An 18,738-nucleotide genomic window follows, 5' to 3' on the forward strand; every position below is an offset into this window, starting at 1 on the left:
GGTAGAGCACATGATTTATATGTAAAAGGTTCCCATTTAAATCCCTGGATTCTACAGGTAGGGGCTGGGAAAGCTCCTGTCTGAAACTCTGGTAAGCCACTCCCCGTCAGTGTATGAAGACAGTACTAAGCTAGATGAACCTATGAGCTGATTCAGTATAACACAGGTTCCTGGGAGAGCTGTTGACTCCTTGCCCTGCTTGTGGGCTCTCCAGAAGCATATACCTTAGGATCAGGATGGTGGACCAGATGCAGCTTTGGCCTGATTCACCATACCATTTTTGTCGCCTTATGCTTCCTGAGATGGCCCAGGAATGAGGTTCTCATCAACCTTGGGCTGTATTAGCTTCCTCAGGATCCTCCTTCCAAGAGTAGCTTCCCAAATACGTTTCTGATTCATGACCCTAAAGACTGCATGACTCTATCATGTCCCCAGTTCATGCTTCACATTGGTCCACATGAGTCCATACCCAATAGACATCCAGACTGCTTTTAAATGCATAGTGTGAACCAGCCCACAATGGTTCCATTTTATTGAAGAGCTATAACCATTCATAATATCAAAGGAAGTTTCGCCCGTGAATTTTTTAAAATGAACTACCAATCAAATATAAAGTATGAATATTACAATGAAATTCCCCCGTTTTCTCTTCCACACGCGCTTTTGTACAAAAACTGCATTACCTGTAATGACTTGCCCTGATATTTACATGTGTTGATTACCGGCTACAGTCAGGAAAAATATTTATTTTCCAATGGTAGTTGTTCACTGTCTGCGTAAAAGATCCTCAGTATGACTTTACTTCTCCAGTATCATCCAGCAACGGTTAGATTTTGGAGACCAAGCCAAACTCAAAGTTGTCACATTTTTGTTAGAGTAGGAGTTGGGTAACAACTTTGAACTATCAGAATCCTTAAGGGAACGAATTAAGAGAGAAACAGTCTGCACAAAGCCAGCACTAAGCAACTGGCATTCAACAAAATGGCACACAGTACATAGAACAAAGAGCTGAAGGTACAGAGTCTCAGTTGTACTGAAGCCAAAAGATCTGAGCAGCTCAGGAATAAATTGGCGGATTGATTCAGATACGGACAGGTGCTAAGAAAGTTATTTAGTAAATGTTCAAGGAATCTGCAGGGAGGGAAGAGAAATGTGTTGCTTTTGAGATAATTTCCCAGAAGCTTCATAAAAGAAAATTGATTACAAGGATTTAATAAGTAAAAGAGAGCCAAAATATATAGTAATCAAATGAGTTTTTAATTACATCTCAGGCAGATATAAAATCCAAATAGTGTACTTTGTATCCAGAAAGTCTGAGAGTAATGCTTTGGTGGCTGAATTATTTTTAAAAGGCTAATTTCCATAGGAATTATAGTAGTCTGTTTAATTAAAAGAGTGAATCTGTGTCCCAAAGCCAAAGTGTATTAAAATGTACAAATAGGGCTTAAATATCAAAGCAGCCTCTGAAGAAAGGCATTTTATACCCTATACATAAAATCTAGCCTTCAGAGTTTTTCTAGTCCAAATGTCACCTGATTAATGTGCATAACAAACGATGGTATTTTTTAATTACACTATATATTTTATCACTATTCTATAGAATTAATTGCCTATACTTTACTTATGACTGAAAAATCAAAGACCATGGAAATATCCCCTTCAATTTATTTTACTCAATTTTAATAACCCTAAGGCAATAAGGAAGAGCATTTGAGGCTGGCAAGTGTCCTCATCCTTGTTAGCTAATCTGAACACACCTGAGTTGCTAGGCTCTTTTAATATACATAAAAATGTACTATATGTATGAATGATAGAAGGCATGGTCATAATCAGTTTATGAATGTATGCATGCTTTTTCCAGAGATACATTTGTGCTCAAGGTGGTTTACTTTACTTGCATGATTTTAACTTGCTTTCCAGAAGAGCACATTAGCAGTCCCCTTTTCTTCCAAGGATCCCATAGAGTAGAAGTGGAGAACCTCAGGACCAGCAGAAGAATGCAGTTAGGTTACTCTTTACAACCCTTGGGCCCCTCCTCAGGCCACATCTTCACCCACCTCTAGTGCTTGAACTGAGATAATGTCTGTTGCTTGTCTGGATGAAGGGATGTGTGTGTGATTGCATTTTACTTTGTGGACCCAGGCTTGCTAAACCAGAAGTGAGGGATCTGTGGTCCTCCTTATGGTGCTGGAGTCCAAATCCCATCATCCTTGGCCTTTGGCGATGTGACTAAAGGGAGTGGGAATTGGGAGACCAACAACATTTGTAGGGCCAGAGATTCCCTGCTCCTGCATTAAAAGTTGTATTCTAGAATAGTAAAGGTAAAGGGACCTCTGACCATTAGGTCCAGTCGTGACTGACTGAGGTTGCGGTGCTCATCTCGCTTTATTGGCCAAGGGAGCCAGCGTACAGCTTCGGGGCATGTGGCCAGCATGACTAAGCCGCTTCTGGTGGACCCGAGCAGCGCATGGAAACGCCGTTTACCTTCCCGCCGGAGAGATACCTATTTATCTACTTGCACTTTGACGTGCTTTCGAACTGCTAGGTTGGCAGGAGCAGGGACTGAGCAACAGGAGCTCACCCCGTCGCGGGGATTCGAATCACCGACCTTCTGATTGGCAAGTCCTAGGCTCTGTGGTTTAACCCACAGCGCCACCCGCGTCCCTATTCTAGAATAGTACATATCAGCAAAAAGACGCCATGTCTCATAAAATGTTCCAGAAGCAAACCTATCTCACAGAGCTCCAGGGAATACTGAACTGAGCAAAGGTTCTGTATTTTCAGTGGACTGAAATGAGCATCTATTAACCCAGTGATTTGTGACTCCTATTCTTCTGCTTTCTCCCAGGCTTTGGTGAAAGTGAACGGGAAACTGAAGCCTATGATGGATTCGGTGGTGGCCAATAGAAATAGGTGGGAGGAGCTGCACCAAAAAAGACTGCATTCCCAGGCAACCAGTACCACCACCACGTCCTCGCCATCCTCTTCCACCTTTGCCATGTCTCGGGGGGTCATAAATTAAGTCTGCACATGTTTTCCTGCTGCTAGGATAGGAAGTGTCTGAAAGGCTCGTTTAAAGCTTAGTTGCGTCATTTTAAAACAAACAAAACAAATGCTTTGTCACGAACATGCTTAATTCAAATGAAAACAACCTGGCTGGTTTAGGCCTTTTTTTCTCCTGGAATTTCACTTGGTCTGAAGGGAGGATCTGCAATTCTGTTGGTATCTGCAGTGACATGAGCAGCTTGGTGCAGCCTGTATTCGGTCAGCTTATTTCAAGCTGCTGTGTTGAAAGATGGCAAACATGGTCATAAAGGACTGGCATGAATGAAGCTTACAGCTTAGTTTAATTAAGAGAGAGCATGGCTGAAATTTTGTAAAAATGACTGAGGCATCTGCAAGGGGCTCGGGGGGGGGGGGCGGGAGAGAATAGTTTGTAATAATAACTTGGGTTTGCACTAATTCAGCATTTACTGATATGAACCAGTTATTACCTGCACTTCTCATAGTTATCCTTTTTATTGTGCTTGAATGTTCAGAGAAGCCTGCATTATATTCATTCTACAGAAGGGGTTTTTGGTTGTGTGTGCTTTTTTTACAACAAAGCTTCAAATGATTGATCGGGTTTTTAGAACTGCCTGTCTTTGCTCTATCGAAGAGGAGATATGAACTTCATTACATTCAAAAACACTAACCTGTTCTGGCTTCCTTAAGACTTTCGTACTAGCAATGCAATTTGAATTGTTCTGCGGGCAGAAGCTTCTATAAAGGTAAAAATTCTGCATGGTAATTTGGGTTCCTTTAGAATTTTGTTTTAAACATTTTTAAAGCTGCTTTGCGCCCTAAGGAAAAAACCAATGGTATTTCATGAAAATTGCATAATAAAAATGAAATCTGTTGCCTTCTGGTAGAGAATTTGCACTATAGGGTATGAACATGGTATATTTTCTGAATCACATTAACTTTGACTATTACTGTTAAAGATTGGTATGACACTGGAGTATGTCACAAATGGAGCAATGACTACCTCTGCTTTTTTCTGTCCAGGTTGGTTTTAGTTTTTAGTTTTTTTAACAATAACATGTTGGCCTAATCCATTATTGCAGCCAACAGAAATCAAGTCAAAAATTGCATGTACTGAGGATACAGTGAACGTTTTGCGTATTGTGTGAAATCAGTGTGAATCATGTTTAATACCGAAATATATCAGTGGAGTTGCCTGCACTGGAAATGAATGCTCTTTTATTTAAGCACATCATATTTAGCAAAAATTCAGTACTGCTGGAATGGCATTGCTGCTGCTGAATCACATCCTCTTCCCTAGTTAGCATTTGAATTACATGGTCTGTTCAGGTGCATTTCATACAAGCAGTTACACATGTTGATGTACATGGATGTACCAGCAAGCAACGCTCACCACATGGTGAATGTGTCGTGCGACTGCTTCACCAAACGACCAGACCCCCAACTCTTAATTATGTGAGCTGGGTGTTCACTGAAGAGACCAGGTAGCTTTACCTCTGCATCTTACACGCTGCATACAAAGCCACACAACTCACATTCTTAGCATGCCACCTTGGACCTCTGAATTGACAGGATTACTGACGGCTACCTGGGATTTTCCTACAGAATGGTGGCTGCCTGTACTTTCTGTTGTTATCACCCTCCCAGGGTGGTAGTACACATGGCACTGTCTTAAGTACTCAGAAGTATAGATTTTTGTAAAAGGGGGAGGGGAGTTCGGAAGGAACCAAACCACTTGACAAGAACCTGTTTCCAGGATTTCCAGAATGGGGGATGGAAAGGAGAGTGGGGGAAGCAGAAACGAAAATGCACAGGTAGACTGTCAGGCTGTTAATTAAGTCTTTGGCCACCACAGCAGCTGAGACACAAGTGCCAGCTGAACACAGAAAAAAAAAGGAATGGTAATCGGCAGACAAGAGAGAAATGACCTCTCTTTCTGCTCCCCATTTCCCCTTTTCAATCTTCTTAACAGTAAGCATCCTGGAGGAAGAGATTGGGGAAGGGGGGTGCACCACGAAGTTAAACACCCACCCACCCCACACACTATATGTTTCAGAAGAGCAAAGGAATGAGGATCCTTTTTCCTGTGCCCATGCATAATAGTAAATGCTCAGGTTTGGAGGCTGTCAGCCCTCTCTAGAGCTATATAGCACAACAGGGGAAAGCTCCCCCACCTCCCAGCCTTGAAACATCCGCAGCCCTACTCAGCTTGAACTCTACCTACAAGGCAGGGGGCTTTGCATCTTTGTGTGTTCTCTGCGCTAAGACACACTGCACTTGCTCTCATAGAGGGCCAGCCCAGCCAGTGTAGAAAAGGTGGGAGGAATTGCCCTAACTGCAAGTGTCCCCAGCTGCAGCATTCTACTTACCCGTAGGAATGAATACCGACCATTCAGTTATGTGGGAGAAAGGAAAGGGCTACTTATGTGAAGGACCTCTAATAACTTGGAACAGCTGCTGGATCAGATGGAGAAAACAGTATGGCCTATACAGGGCTCAGGTATCCCACTTCTTTTCTCTCTTCTTGGACCATACCCCTATAGTGCAGGCAGGACAGCTTTTTAGCCTCATGACACGCAACTGCCCAACTCTTAAGTCCCCCCACCCCATCTTTCTAGGATATTTACTAACTTTCAATGGTTTAGTCATATTACACAGTATTCTTCTTTCATCCGCCCCTTTCCCTTCTCTCTGACACCTCCAAATTCCTTTCATCCTTGAAGCTAGGGTTTAAATTTGGGCAATCATAGAAATAATAATAATTTAGGGGGGAATAGTTATATGTAAGTCTAGCAAATCAAAGAGAAATGTACAAAGGCAGTTTCCCTGATGTCCCGGTAGTTGCATATAAGCACTTGTTGGAGGTTTCTTTTTACAGTGGTGTCCTGGGTGAAAGGACACCACTGCTTGGCAGGGGGTTGGACTCGATGGCCCTTGTGGTCTCTTCCAACTCTATGATTCTATGATTCTAAGAGTATTCACCCTCTTCTAATGCAGAATACAGCAGAAACATTCACGGCTGTATTGTGCAGCTGCAGAGGGTTTTGTGTGTATGCAGATAGAGCTTGTTGGCTGTATTATATAGGTATATTGGTTTCAAATTGTCGCTAACTACAGTAAGCATCAAATGCAGACATGTCTGGTTTCTCAGTTGAATAGAGGTGCTATAGCCTTTACTCAATGAAACGTAGTTTCTGTCTAGAAATCTTAGCAATCTGAATGCTGCAATATGAAACGTACTGCTTGTTCTCTGTCAGTGTCTTCTGAATGCATGCCAATCTGTATTAAACATACTTCTTATATTAGGATTTCAGAATCTTAAAACCGCCTGACTTAAGAAAACAAGGTGCTATGTTCATCCACTTTTGAAGGGCCTGTAAACATTGTAGACAAATTGCATTGCAGAAACATCAGTGGGAATGAATCCTGAATTACAATGCTGCGGACACAGATTTAAGACTGGAGGGAGGAGCAGAGATTTGCCACCTCCTGTATAGCACAAAGTTCACAAAAGAATTTTTGAAAATCTGTATATTACCAGATGATCTTCAAACCTTAATATTATTTTCTGTTTGTAGTAATGTTTGAAGAACGAAATGAACAATGTTATTTTAACAAAAATGCAAAACAGATAAATTATTTTGCCAAAGAGCAGACAAGGAATGGGGAAATCCATGTTACTTGCTACAGAGATGAATACTTGCACTGTTTGAACTTGTTTTTGTTACCTCTCCACTACCTCCCCTCCCCTTTTCTTCCCCAATAATAAATAAAGAACTGGGACGGCATGCTTTAAACCACATAAGGCTTATTTATATACCGTATTTTTCGCTCTATAACACGCATCTGACCATAACACGCACATCGTTTTTAGAGGAGGAAAACAAGGGAAAAAACATTCTGAATGAAACAGTGGATGTATCATTTTTGGGCTTCATGCTGTGGCCACAGACATGTGATCTGATGGTGAATTTGGGGTGACCCAATACAAAAATCCTGAGAATTCTTGTGGATCCATGCTTTGTAACCATGTTTTTGCACCATTGCAGCCCCAGGCAACAGTGGGTGCGTGATTTTTTTGGTGCAGGCTGTAGCCATGGACATGCTATGTGATTTGATGGTGAATTTGGGGTGACCCAATGCAAAGATCCTGAGAATCCCTGTGGATCCATGCTTTGTAACCACATTTTTGCACCATTGCAGCCCCAGGCAACAGTGGGTGCGTGATTTTTTTGGTGCAGGCTGTAGCCATGGACATGCTATGTGATCTGATGGTGAATTTGGGGTGACCCAGTGCAAAGATCCTGAGAATCCCTGTGGATCCATGCTTTGTAACCACATTTTTGCACCATTGCAGCCCCAGGCAACAGTGGGTGTGTGATTTTTTTGGTGCAGGCTGTAGCCATGGTCATGCTATGTGATCTGATGGTGAATTTGGGGTGACCCAATGCAAAGATCCTGAGGATCCCTGTGGATCCATGCTTTTTAACCACGTTTTTGCACCATTGCAGCCCCAGGCAACAGTGGGTGCGTGATTTTTTTGGTGCAGGCTGTAGCCATGGACATGCTATGTGATCTGATGGTGAATTTGGGGTGACCCAGTGCAAAGATCCTGAGAATCCCTGTGGATCCATGCTTTGTAACCACATTTTTGCACAATTGCAGCCCCAGGCAACAGTGGGTGCGTGATTTTTTTGGTGCAGGCTGTAGCCATGGTCATGCTATGTGATCTGATGGTGAATTTGGGGTGACCCAATGCAAAGATCCTGAGGATCCATGTGGATCCATGCTTTTTAACCACGTTTTTGCACCATTGCAGCCCCAGGCAACAGTGGGTGCGTGATTTTGGGGGGGCAGGCTGTAGCCATGGACATGCTATGTGATCTGATGGTGAATTTGGGGTGACCCAATGCAAAGATCCTGAGGATCCATGTGGATCTATGCTTTGTAACCACATTTTAAGTGGGGAGCAAAGGAAAAACAAAGAAGGGACATGAGAGGGGTGTGCAGAGAAGCAGCTGGCTAAGAATGCAGGAGAGGGATTTAACGGAGGGAGGAAAGAAAGGCAAAAGTTTCCCCCCACCAAAGCCAGCCATCTCTCTCTCTCTCTCTCCCTCCCTCCCTCCCTCCCTCCCTCTCTCTCCCTCCCCCTCCCTCCCTCTCTCTCACTTCCCCCCTCTCTCTCCCTCTCCCCCAGCAGCACCCGAGCACAGAGAGGAATTCCCCTCTGCTTGCCTGGAGGGGAGGGGCTTTCCCTGCTCTTTGTTCCGTTTCAGCAAACACAGCAACGAAACAGAGGAGGGTGAGCAGTAAGACCCTGAGGCAGAATGCAGGAAAGCAGCCACTTCCTCTTTTCAGTTTTCCCTTCTCCGTGAAGTGCCGCGATTTGATTTTTGCCTGATTTTTCGGCTCCAGGGACCACACATTCACTCTATAACACGCACAGACATTTCCCCTTCCTTTTTAGGAGAAAAAATCTGCGTGTTATAGAGGGAAAAATACGGTAATATGTGCTTTATGGCAAAAACAGACACTGTGATTGACTTGGTCCTGCTGGCAGCTGCATAAAGCTTTCCTGAATTTTGATACAGCATATTGCTAAGTGTGACATAATTTATAGCACATAACCTACAGCTTCTTCCAAGGTTGAGTGTTCCCTCATTTCCTCTCCTTTTTATTGGCTTCAGCACATTGTTGCCCACGGCAACAGCAGTGGCAGTGACAGGAATGCAAAACCACTGCAAGCTGACATACATTCGAAGCCCTAACAATGTCAACCATCCATCACACAGCTATTTGTAATTGCCTCCATCTATTTCCGATGTCTTTTGGTATCTTTTCTATTGTGGATCCAAATTCAGAATCTGCTGACTAATGGTTCTGATTCACCCCTTCCCCTCAACTCCCTTCCCCTCTCCTGATTAATTTGGCGTTGGCTGCATTCATACATGATGCTAAACAGTGGTTTAACCAATGGTTGAACAAACCATGAATCATCTCACAGACAAGCAAATAGGCCAAGGGTTTATTTTCCAAAGCTTGGTTTATTTTCCAGCTGCTCTTGCCATGTGCTTTTGTTGCTTAACAAGTATCGCTGGTAGGATGGCCCAACAAAACATGCTTAAGCAAAGCTGCTGGGTTCAGAGATTATGGCAAACCATAGTTAAACAATGGTTCACAAGCAGACAAGAAACAATGGCTTTCCTAGTTAGTTTGCTGGGCTGGGTTCACACATTCAAACAAACTATATTCCAGCTAAACAACTATGATTTAGTGTTAGGTGTGAACCAGGCCATTCCTACATACTGAAGCAACTTCTTGGAATCTGGGAATCATTACAATTCTATATTGTAATATTTTGAGTACCTGAGTTACTTGTTGGATTTGGAAGTGGTTGTACTTGCCTAGTGCTTGCCAGATAGTCAAAACATATTAAGTAGTGAGCCCCAGTTTTTAAATTTAGATCTAGCAATCAGATTCCCATCTTGTATTATTCTGTTATTCTAGACACCAAGAAGTAAATAGACAAACCTGTGTAGTAAGTGTATTAGATAAAACATACAATAGCATTAATCTAACAGTTGTGTTTTCTGATTACAAGAGTGTACAATAGCTTCCAAATACATGCAATTGTGGAAAAATAGAAAACAACAGTTTTCACAAAAGTGTAGGTTCTCCCCACCCTCTAAACGAGCACAGAGAGAGGGAATGTCACTCATGAAGCATATTTTATTTGCTGCTCCTTGTAAATATTAATTCTGACACTGTTCATGTCACAGAAAAGCCATGAAAAATAGGTGAGATTGTCCATATGAACAGAAGTAAATAGTCATTGTTGGAAAAAGGAAAGGAATACAATCCCACTAACTATCTTGCGCACTGAACACAGATAGTAATCCATTTATCCACTTCCATAATTGGCACAATATTTTCCCATTTAAATATTACTCACCATACATTATGCTTCTATTTACAAGAAAGGAGATCAGGTGGAACTTTTTGATGGTAAGAGATGTCCAACTGTGGAACAGACTCTCAGAAGGTGGTAGACTCCTTCGCTGGAGGTTTTAAAGCAGAGGTTGGATTACCATCTGTCATAGTTGAGATTCCTGCATTGCCGAGGGGTTGGACTAGATGGCCCTTGGGGTCCCTTCCAACTCTACATTTAAAAAGAACTGAAGCCAATAGTATCTGATGTGAAAATAAACTTACAGGATGTCAAAATCAGTAGTTTATTCAAACCAGATGCATATTAATAACGCTATCTGTGCCATGATAAAACAAAACACATCCTATATGTTGTATGCATGTAATCGTTTATTTGGCATTTGACCAATATACCAATTCGGCATTATTCTTACAATCACATTTGTAGCAATTCCTGCCCACCCAAGAACATCAAGGCACAATACATGGAGTTATATATAAAAAAAATGGTATCCTTCAGAACACTATTAGGCAAGTTAGGGTAGGAGACTGTTACTGGTCCTAAGTTAGTAAGAGAGCTTACATTAGCCCAGTCCAAATTGGAGCCCAAGGCTCTGCGGTCCTGCATGCCTTCAACTATGCCATACCAGCTCATACATGAACAAGAGAAAGAAAGAAAGAAAGAGGGACTGCCAGAGTATGAGAATGCAATCAAGGAAGAAGAGCTGGTCCTCTTCCCATTCTATCCCTGCCTCAGTTTCAACCTGAAAAATCAATTGGCATGTTTGTGTAAGGTGAAAAGGATTCAAACCAAAATAATACAAAATTCAGGGATGGAGAACCTATGGTCCTCCAGATGTGGGTGGACCACAGTTCTCATGAGCCCAAGCCACCATGCATGGCCAATGCACTGGAGGCAGTAATGCTTCTGAATTACCAGTTGCTGGAAACCACAGGAGAGATCCTGCTTGTGGGTTTCCCCCAGGTATCCAGGTGGCTGTGAGAAGATGCTCAACTAGTTTGGTCATTGGCTTGATGCATCAAGCTCTTCTAATGTTCTTATGACAGGAGTTGTAGTCACAACATAGGGAAGATCACAGGTTTACCACCCCGATACAAACTAAATATAATAAAGAGGGGCTTGGGGGTTACTATGGGATTGTTTATTATGTAATAGAAATGTCTTGCTTTTGTGTGTGAATATCTCATGTTGATCATTTTTTAAAGAATGATTTTTTTAACATTTTCTAATTTTGATGTTTGAGGTTATGGGCATGTTAAGAGTTTCACCAGTCAGTGGTGTGAGAGATACTGTTACAGACTGCCTGTCAATATGTCTGTCACATTATATGAGAGCATATTTTAATTAAGGTTTTAAAAAAACCCCACAAATGAATCATGTGTACCATAAACATGCATATTCTGTGGAATTTGTGTTTGTATGATTATATATGTCTATTTATTTCTGCCTCTTTACTACAGCTCACTCCATTGGTTTGCCTTAGCTCATCCAACAACTCCAATTCAACTTTTATAACAGCATGTTTTTGAAATGGGTAACTCAGTTTGTTTTATCTCACTAAATAAAAGAATAAATCACTAAATGGATGCCTCACATTTTTTAAAATTAGGGTTCACAGCTTACTTTTAGTGGTTATTCAGTGACATAAAAAGAGAAGACAGCTTTAGTGTTCACATTTCCTTTCCTTTTTTAAAAAATACGAAATTTTCATGGGTGTGTGAATGGTATCAGATCTGTGCCATGGTTCTTGTGGCCTCTGTTCTACAGATGAATAACCCTGTGAATGTCCTACTATCTTCAAATGATCTTTCTGCCAGGTACTGTAAGTGCATGCTCAGACTGCATCTTCTTCCAATATTTGCAAGATTCCAGGCATGTAGAAAAATCTCACTCATGCAGCTTGCATGCTTCTTGGCTTCTTTTCCCTGTGATGATGTGTGGCAGAATGGGGTCAATTTGAACTTTCCTTTGAAGGGAAACTGTAATGTTCTTTAGGCACCACGTCTGTGAGTTCATATTTGCTTTTCCAATTGATCTACCAAAAGAGAAGCATCAGACAGGAAATGGCTCATCCTTCTCCCACCCACCACTTACCCTGAAAATCAACAGGCACAGGGAGTTAAAAGTACACACTTCTTCGCTACAAGTTGTGCCCTTCCACCACATTACTGTAGAGAAGGGCAATTTTTAAATGATTTCTTGAGTACAATAATGTTAGGGAACTGCACAAATTACAGATTTTACATGATGTGCATTGTTTCCCCCACCACCTTTGGAAGCCAGAAGCCTAAACTTTTATCAGGATTGATTTCCCTTAGCCTTACATTTTTTCCTAGACTGTTCACAAACGCTCTTGAGCAACTTGAGTACAATCCCATGAAGGGTTAATTCTGTGGCTTTTTATAACACTGCATTACGTTTATTGCTTAACCAAATTACAGCATTAATTAAAAGACCCTACTAAATGTGCTGCCTACCAGCTTCTATTCCCTAAGGTCCTATCAAAAGTGAATGAAGTTGGACAGTGAAAATTAGAGGAAATGGCCATGCCAACTCTGGTTTGTGATTTGTGTTTTCATTTCATTTGAAAATGACCATCTGTCTATGCGGAATGCTTTCTTCAGCCTGCAGATCAGGAAGAGTACTGCATGGAAACAACTCGCAATGCTGACTCTAATGTCTAAAATGTTAAAACAAAAGTGTTGCCATTTGTGATCACAGCTATGTGGTTTTCCTCATGGGATAAGGTGCCTTACTGTGCAGTCCTCTACATGTTTATGTAAAAGTCACATACATACCTAAGTGCACACATGAATGCACCTCTTTATGTGTGTTTTGTACCAAAAATAATGCTTAATTGCATAGCGTCGATTTCCAAACCTTTGACCTTCAAAACACCTAAAGAGTGGCTTTTTTTAAAAAAGAAATAGTAATAAAGGTTTGAAAGGGACTTGAGATTCAAATCTGAAGTGTAAAACTATATCCAGACAGCATATCACATATGAACAGTGTAGTAAATGTGCTGTGCTGTTCAAAGAACACGTATTAATATTTTATTGACTTCAGCTATTAGGCTGAGAAGCATAATGTTCCATGAAGCAAAACAAGGATGATAAGGAAGTATTAGGTTCCCCAAAAGGCTGTTTATTGTTGCATGGACTTCTTATAACTGTGTGTGTGCCTAAAAGACTAAGAAACTAAGCCATGGTAGTCCTCCAGGGGATAAGGAGCATATTATTGCTAAATAGAGTAGTGGCATATTGATACAATAATCAGATTGTAAAACTTGTTTGGATAAACATTTCGAAAAGGTAAAAGATTAGTGGACTCTAAGGGAAGATCCTTTGCTTATCAGCCCTTCGAGGTCCCTTCCAACTCTACAATTTATTATTCTACTCATGCTTTAGTTCCCTCCTGATCTCTTCTCTCCCTGCCCCTTTTACCTCACACTACTATCTCAATGGGTGATCAGTTACAAAGGAAGAACAAGCCCCTGTACTTTTAGCTGTTGTGTTAGAGGGAATGTGAGTAGGCACAACTTCTGTCACTCATATAGAACTGTAGAACTACAGTAAGTAACACACACACTGGTTTAAACATTGATTTCAGATCTTCATTATCTCTTGAGGTAGTAAAAAGCAGTATGCATTTGCACAGAAGGAAGGGAACACAAGACACCTGGATTCAGCTTAATGGTTGGGGAATGAAAGAGGTGGTGGTAATTTGATGAGATTTCTCTCTGTCATCTGGAGGTATGGGGTATCTTTTGCTAGAAGCCAGCAAAAAGTGACCAGATGCACAGGCAATGGGTGTTTGTGAGTAAATTAGGAGTTTAAAACACTAGAACGTTGGTTTGTAATATAAAAGGATGGATGAAGCTCATTTCACCAGCGAAAATAAAGTAGGTGACCGTTTCTAAAAGCTTCACTGGAGAACTGTTAATGAGCATCTGTCTGCCAGCTCTGGTCCCCATCTGAAATGGGGCGTTGTTAACATAGGGGGGTAAGGGACGCGGGTGGCGCTGTGGGTTAAACCACAGAGCCTAGGACTTGCTGATCAGAAGGTCTGCGGTTCGAATCCCCGTGATGGGGTGAGCTCCCGTTGCTCGGTCCCTGCTCCTGCCAACCTAGCAGTTCAAAAGCACGTCAAAGTGCAAGTAGATAAATAGGTACCGCGCCAGTGGGAAGGTAAACGGCGTTTCCATGCGCTGCTCTGGTTTGCCAGAAGCGGCTTAGTCATGCTGGCCACATGACCCGGAAGCTGTACGCTGGCTCCCTCGTCCAATAAAGCGAGATGAGCGCCGCAACCCCAGAATCGGCCACGAATGGACCTAAAGGTCAGGGGTCCCATTACCTTTAACATGGGGGGGGGGTTGTGACACCCATCTCAACATGCAATATGGATGGCACTTAACACTGGACTACACTGCAGGGTCGGTCACGACTGGACCTAATGGTCAGGGGTCCCTTTACCTTTCCACTGCAGGGTGCTTGTAAGCCTCTCACGGAGGCCCAGCATTCCCACCCACGCCCCGCCCCGCCCTTCTGCAGCTTCCATTAGAGGTTTCTCATAAGCCACAGTCTCTCAGCCGACCCACCCAATTTTATTTCCAGCTGCCCCTTTTAGCGCTCAAAGGACGGGCAGTCATGGCGTAAATAACTACTGTACAAGCACGCAGACAATCCAACGGGCAAACGAAGGAACGGCCCGACCCTTCAAGCTAAGCCTTCCCACCGGGCCCTGTTCTCCTTTGCATCAAACTCAAAAAGCCGCAATTCTCAAGCCCGCCCGCCAGAGAGCCAACCTGCGAAACAGCAGGGCGGGCAGGCAAGTCCCACTATTCCAACGTCACGTGACCCAGAAAAGAGCCCCCTCTTTCCCAACGCTTCCGGAAAGGAACTACATATCCCAGAATGCTCGTCACTTAGGATTCTGGGAAATGAAGTCCACGTCACTCGCAATTTACGTCACGCCCCCCTTTTTAGCAAATTTTGTTTGTTTGTTTCAAAACATATCGCCTCACGTCGCTGAGGCGGGAAATTAAGAACAATTGAGAACATAAATGTGAATACCCGAGGGCGCAAGGGAAGGCCGCTTCTTCCTGGCGGTCCTCGAGAGCCGTTGCCACAGAAACCGACTCCCGTTGGCCGACGCGCTTCCGCTTCCGGCAGCGGCGCGTTGCCTAGGTAACGCTTCCCTGCGTGCGGCCTGTTCGAGAGGGATGGCCTCGGTGGTGGCTCCCATAGCGGACGGGGAGTTCACGGCGGCGATTTACGGCCTGATCCGGGCCGGGCGCTTCTCGGAGGCGGTGGGGATCCTCAGCAGCGAGCTTCAGAGGAGCTGCCGCTCCCGGGCAGGGCTTTCCCTGCTGGGCTACTGCTACTACCAGCTGCAGGACTTCGCGGCGGCGGCCGAGTGCTACGAGCAGCTCGGGGCGCTGCAGCCGGAGCTGCACGAGTACCGGCTGTACCACGCGCAGGCGCTCTACAAGGCCGGCCTCTACGCCGAGTCCCTGCGCGCCACGCTCCCTCTGCTCGACGTGCCGGCCTTCCAGAGCCGGGCCTTGCGCCTCCAGGCCGCCACGCACTATGCCCAGGGCGACCTGTCCAGCGCCAAGGCCCTGGTGGAGCTGCAGCTGGCAGCCGCCACGGAAGGCAGCCCCGCGGCCGCCGAAGACCCCTCGGAGCTGCCCGACGCCGAGGTGAACATGGGCTGCCTGCTGTACCGGGAAGGGCAGCATGAGGAGGCTTGCAGCAAGTTCGCGTCCGCCATGCAGGTGCTGGGCTACTGCCCCGAGCTGTCCTACAACATGGCGCTGTGCTGCTACGCCGCCAAGCAGTACGCCCCAGCCCTGAAGCACATTGCAGATATCATCGAGCGTGGCATGCAGCAGCACCCGGAGCTGAGCGTAGGGACCAACACCGAGGGCCTGGATGTCCGCAGCGTGGGCAACACGCTGCTCCTGCACCGCACGGCCCTGGTCGAGGCCTTCAACCTCAAGGCGGCCATCGAGTACCAACTGTGCAACTTGCAGGCGGCGCAAGAGGCGCTCACAGACATGCCGCCCCGGGCTGAGGAGGAGCTGGACCCGGTCACCTTGCACAACCAAGCCCTGATGAACATGGACCGGCGGCCCACTGAAGGCTTCGAGAAGCTGCAGTTCCTTCTGCAGCAGAACCCCTGTCCGCCGGAGACTTTTGGGAACCTGCTCCTTCTCTACTGCAAGTATCAGTACTATGACCTGGCTGCGGATGTGCTGGCTGAGAACGCTCACCTGACCTATAAGCTTCTCACACCCTATCTGTACAACTTCTTGGATGCCATGATCACTTGCCAAACTGCCCCTGAGGAGGCGTTCCATAAGCTTGATGAGTTGGCGGGGGCTCTGACCGAGCAGCTGAGAAAGCTGACCAAGGAGGTGCAGGAATCGAGGAAAAATCGTGATGATGAAGCTCTAAGGAAGGCAGTTAATGAATATGACGAGACACTGGAGAGATATGTCCCTGTCTTTATGGCTCAAGCCAAGATTTATTGGGACATGGAGAACTATCCCATGCTGGAGAAGATGTTCCACAAGTCAGTGGACTTCTGCAAAGATCATGAAGTGTGGAAACTTAATGTGGCTCATGTATTGTTCATGCAAGAAAACAAATACAAAGAGGCCATTGGTTTCTATGAGCCTATTGTAAAGAAGCACTATGATAACATCCTTCAGGTCAGTGCCATTGTGCTGGCTAACCTGTGTGTTTCCTACATCATGACTAGTCAAAATGAAGAGGCAGAGGAGCTGATGAGGAAGATTGAAAAGGAAGAAGAGCAGCTCTCTTACCATGAGCCCGATAAAAAGATCTATCACCTCTGCATTGTCAACCTAGTCATTGGGACACTTTACTGTGCCAAAGGGAACTTTGACTTTGGCATCTCAAGGGTAATTAAGAGTTTGGAGCCTTACAATAAAAAGCTGGGTACAGACACTTGGTATTATGCCAAAAGGTGTTTCCTGTCATTGTTGGAAAATATGTGCAAGCATGTGATCATGGTACGTGACAGTGTCATTCAAGAATGTGTCCAGTTCCTCGAGCACTGTGAAGTGTATGGCCGAAATATCCCAGCTGTTATTGAACAACCTCTTGAGGAAGAGAAAATGCACACAGGGAAGAACACTGTTACCTATGAAGCTAGGCAGCTGAGGGCACTGATGTATGAAGTTACCGGGTGGAATAAGTAACTGCTCTGACATTCCTATACAAAATGGCCAGGGAGCAGAAAATCAGTGAGGTGCTGGGGCCATTCAAAATACTACATACATATATTTCATTTTCTTGTTTTTACGATTTAGTCTGTTGTAGTGTTTGAAATGGAAATGGGCTTTTTATATCAAATTAATACAAAACTGGTAAGACCCTCAGAGGCTGTTTGTTCAATATTGGAGCATACTTATACCTATCAAACTCGGCAGGAAATATTGAACTAGCTTGACACTAGTTTCAACTAGAGTCTTAAAGAACCCTGAAATATTGGGCTCCACTTGTTCATTTTTTAATTACTATTTTTCCTTTTAAGACGTATCACAGATATATATTTTAAGAATGTAACAAAAGTAAATAGAATGAGGTTTGCAAAATAAAGTAGAAAGTTGTGCTATCCAAATGTTGTCTTATTACTTTGGAATGAACAAGGGATGAGTTGGAAGGACCTATGTTCGCATATTTTATCCAACAGACCAAATAGTTTGGCGGCCACTTTTCTTCAGGGAAATAAATGACAAAGGTAAAGATTTAGTATACATATTATGTTTCTTTCTCACCATTTGTTGTCATGAGACCTTATGAACAGGAAGCTAGAATGCAGCAACTCAAGATCCTCCATTATCTAGAAACTTTACAAGGGAGACCAATTCTTGGAACAAGCAGTCTGTGTGGAAGGGGCCCTAGGTTATGTGGTGGAGAAGATGGAACCTGGGGGTTTCATGCTATAGTTTGCTGTGCCGGGAAACTGTTGTGGCCTCTGCAGGCTGGGCCCTAGTTGCTGATGCCTTGCCTGTGCAGTTGTCTCTCTACCCAGGCTGACCTGATGATGCTACTTGTTTGTTATTGATGGCTTCTGCAGTGCAGTGTGTGTTATCCAGTGCCTTAGCTTTCCTCACTTGCCTCTTAGAAACAGCCACCTAGTGGTACAATGTCACTACTGCTGACCACCCTTTTTCAGACAGGGAGTTTCAAGCAGGTATGGAAGACCTTTGGCCTTCCAGATGTTGCATCAACCCCAGTAACTATGGCCAGGGATGATGGGAGTTGGAGGTTCAGCAACATCTGTAGAACCAAAGCATAGAATGACCAAATATTCCCCACATGTGAGTTTAAAGCCTTAGCTATGTTTTTGTCTCAGGATCTTTGTATAATTTAGGCCACGGTCATTGGCAGGGTCTTGGGATATTGAAATGGCATGGTGTGGGAGCAGTGTTGTTGCATGAAAACTTGTGATCCCCAGTTTTGAAGTGGATAAATTGCATGCTTGTGCATTTGTGAGAGGCCTCATGTATGCAGCAGAGGATATCCTATTTCCTCACCATGCCATTTTGGCACTGGCCCCCAGTTAATACAAGAAAAGGCCTCAAATTCATAAATGAAGCGCCACTGAACAATGGCAGGTTCTGGCAGAGAAGTGAACATGTGGGTATTTAAGTGTGGCAAATCCCTATAGTATACTAGAAAGACACAATGGTGTATTAAAAATACATTTCAGTGAAGAGTTATTTGCTATAT

At 43.9% G+C, this 18,738-nt stretch overlaps 2 protein-coding genes and 1 long non-coding RNA gene across 10 annotated transcripts in view; 2 read left to right on the forward strand and 1 right to left on the reverse strand.

Annotated features, from left to right (window-relative positions):
- Positions 1-6,829, forward strand: part of PDE11A (phosphodiesterase 11A) — a 162,854-nt gene extending 156,025 nt beyond the window's left edge. For 7 of the 8 annotated variants that reach the window (XM_079977349.1, XM_079977353.1, XM_079977357.1 and 4 more), the window contains one exon: positions 2,849-4,224. In XM_079977349.1, the coding sequence (XP_079833475.1) occupies positions 2,849-3,022 (174 nt within the window). In that variant the 3' untranslated portion in view covers positions 3,023-4,224. Of the gene's footprint in view, positions 1-2,848; positions 4,225-6,330 lie in introns of those variants that run through there. The other variant, XM_079977352.1, reaches the window with a different exon arrangement.
- Positions 6,830-10,323: 3,494 nt separating this feature from the next.
- Positions 10,324-14,500, reverse strand: LOC307220802. Its single transcript, XR_013841112.1, has 2 exons — positions 14,446-14,500; positions 10,324-10,715 (listed from the first exon to the last, which is right to left on the reverse strand). It is a non-coding gene; the product is annotated as an uncharacterized lncRNA (long non-coding RNA).
- A 620-nt stretch (positions 14,501-15,120) lies between these two features.
- IFT70B (intraflagellar transport 70B) lies at positions 15,121-17,623 on the forward strand. The gene has a single exon (XM_079978543.1). The coding sequence runs from the start codon at positions 15,195-15,197 to the stop codon at positions 17,199-17,201; it is 2,007 nt and encodes a 668-aa protein (XP_079834669.1). The 5' UTR covers positions 15,121-15,194; the 3' UTR covers positions 17,202-17,623.
- Positions 17,624-18,738: the final 1,115 nt, after the last annotated feature.

Source organism: Podarcis cretensis (genome assembly GCF_951804945.1).
Source record: "Podarcis cretensis genome assembly, chromosome: 1".
In the NCBI taxonomy this organism is placed as follows: domain Eukaryota; kingdom Metazoa; phylum Chordata; class Lepidosauria; order Squamata; family Lacertidae; genus Podarcis; species Podarcis cretensis.

Bases quoted from the DNA above. Each gene is read 5' to 3' on its own strand.
- IFT70B (XM_079978543.1), top strand. From the start codon at position 15,195: ATGGCCTCGGTGGTGGCTCCCATAGCGGACGGGGAGTTCACGGCGGCG.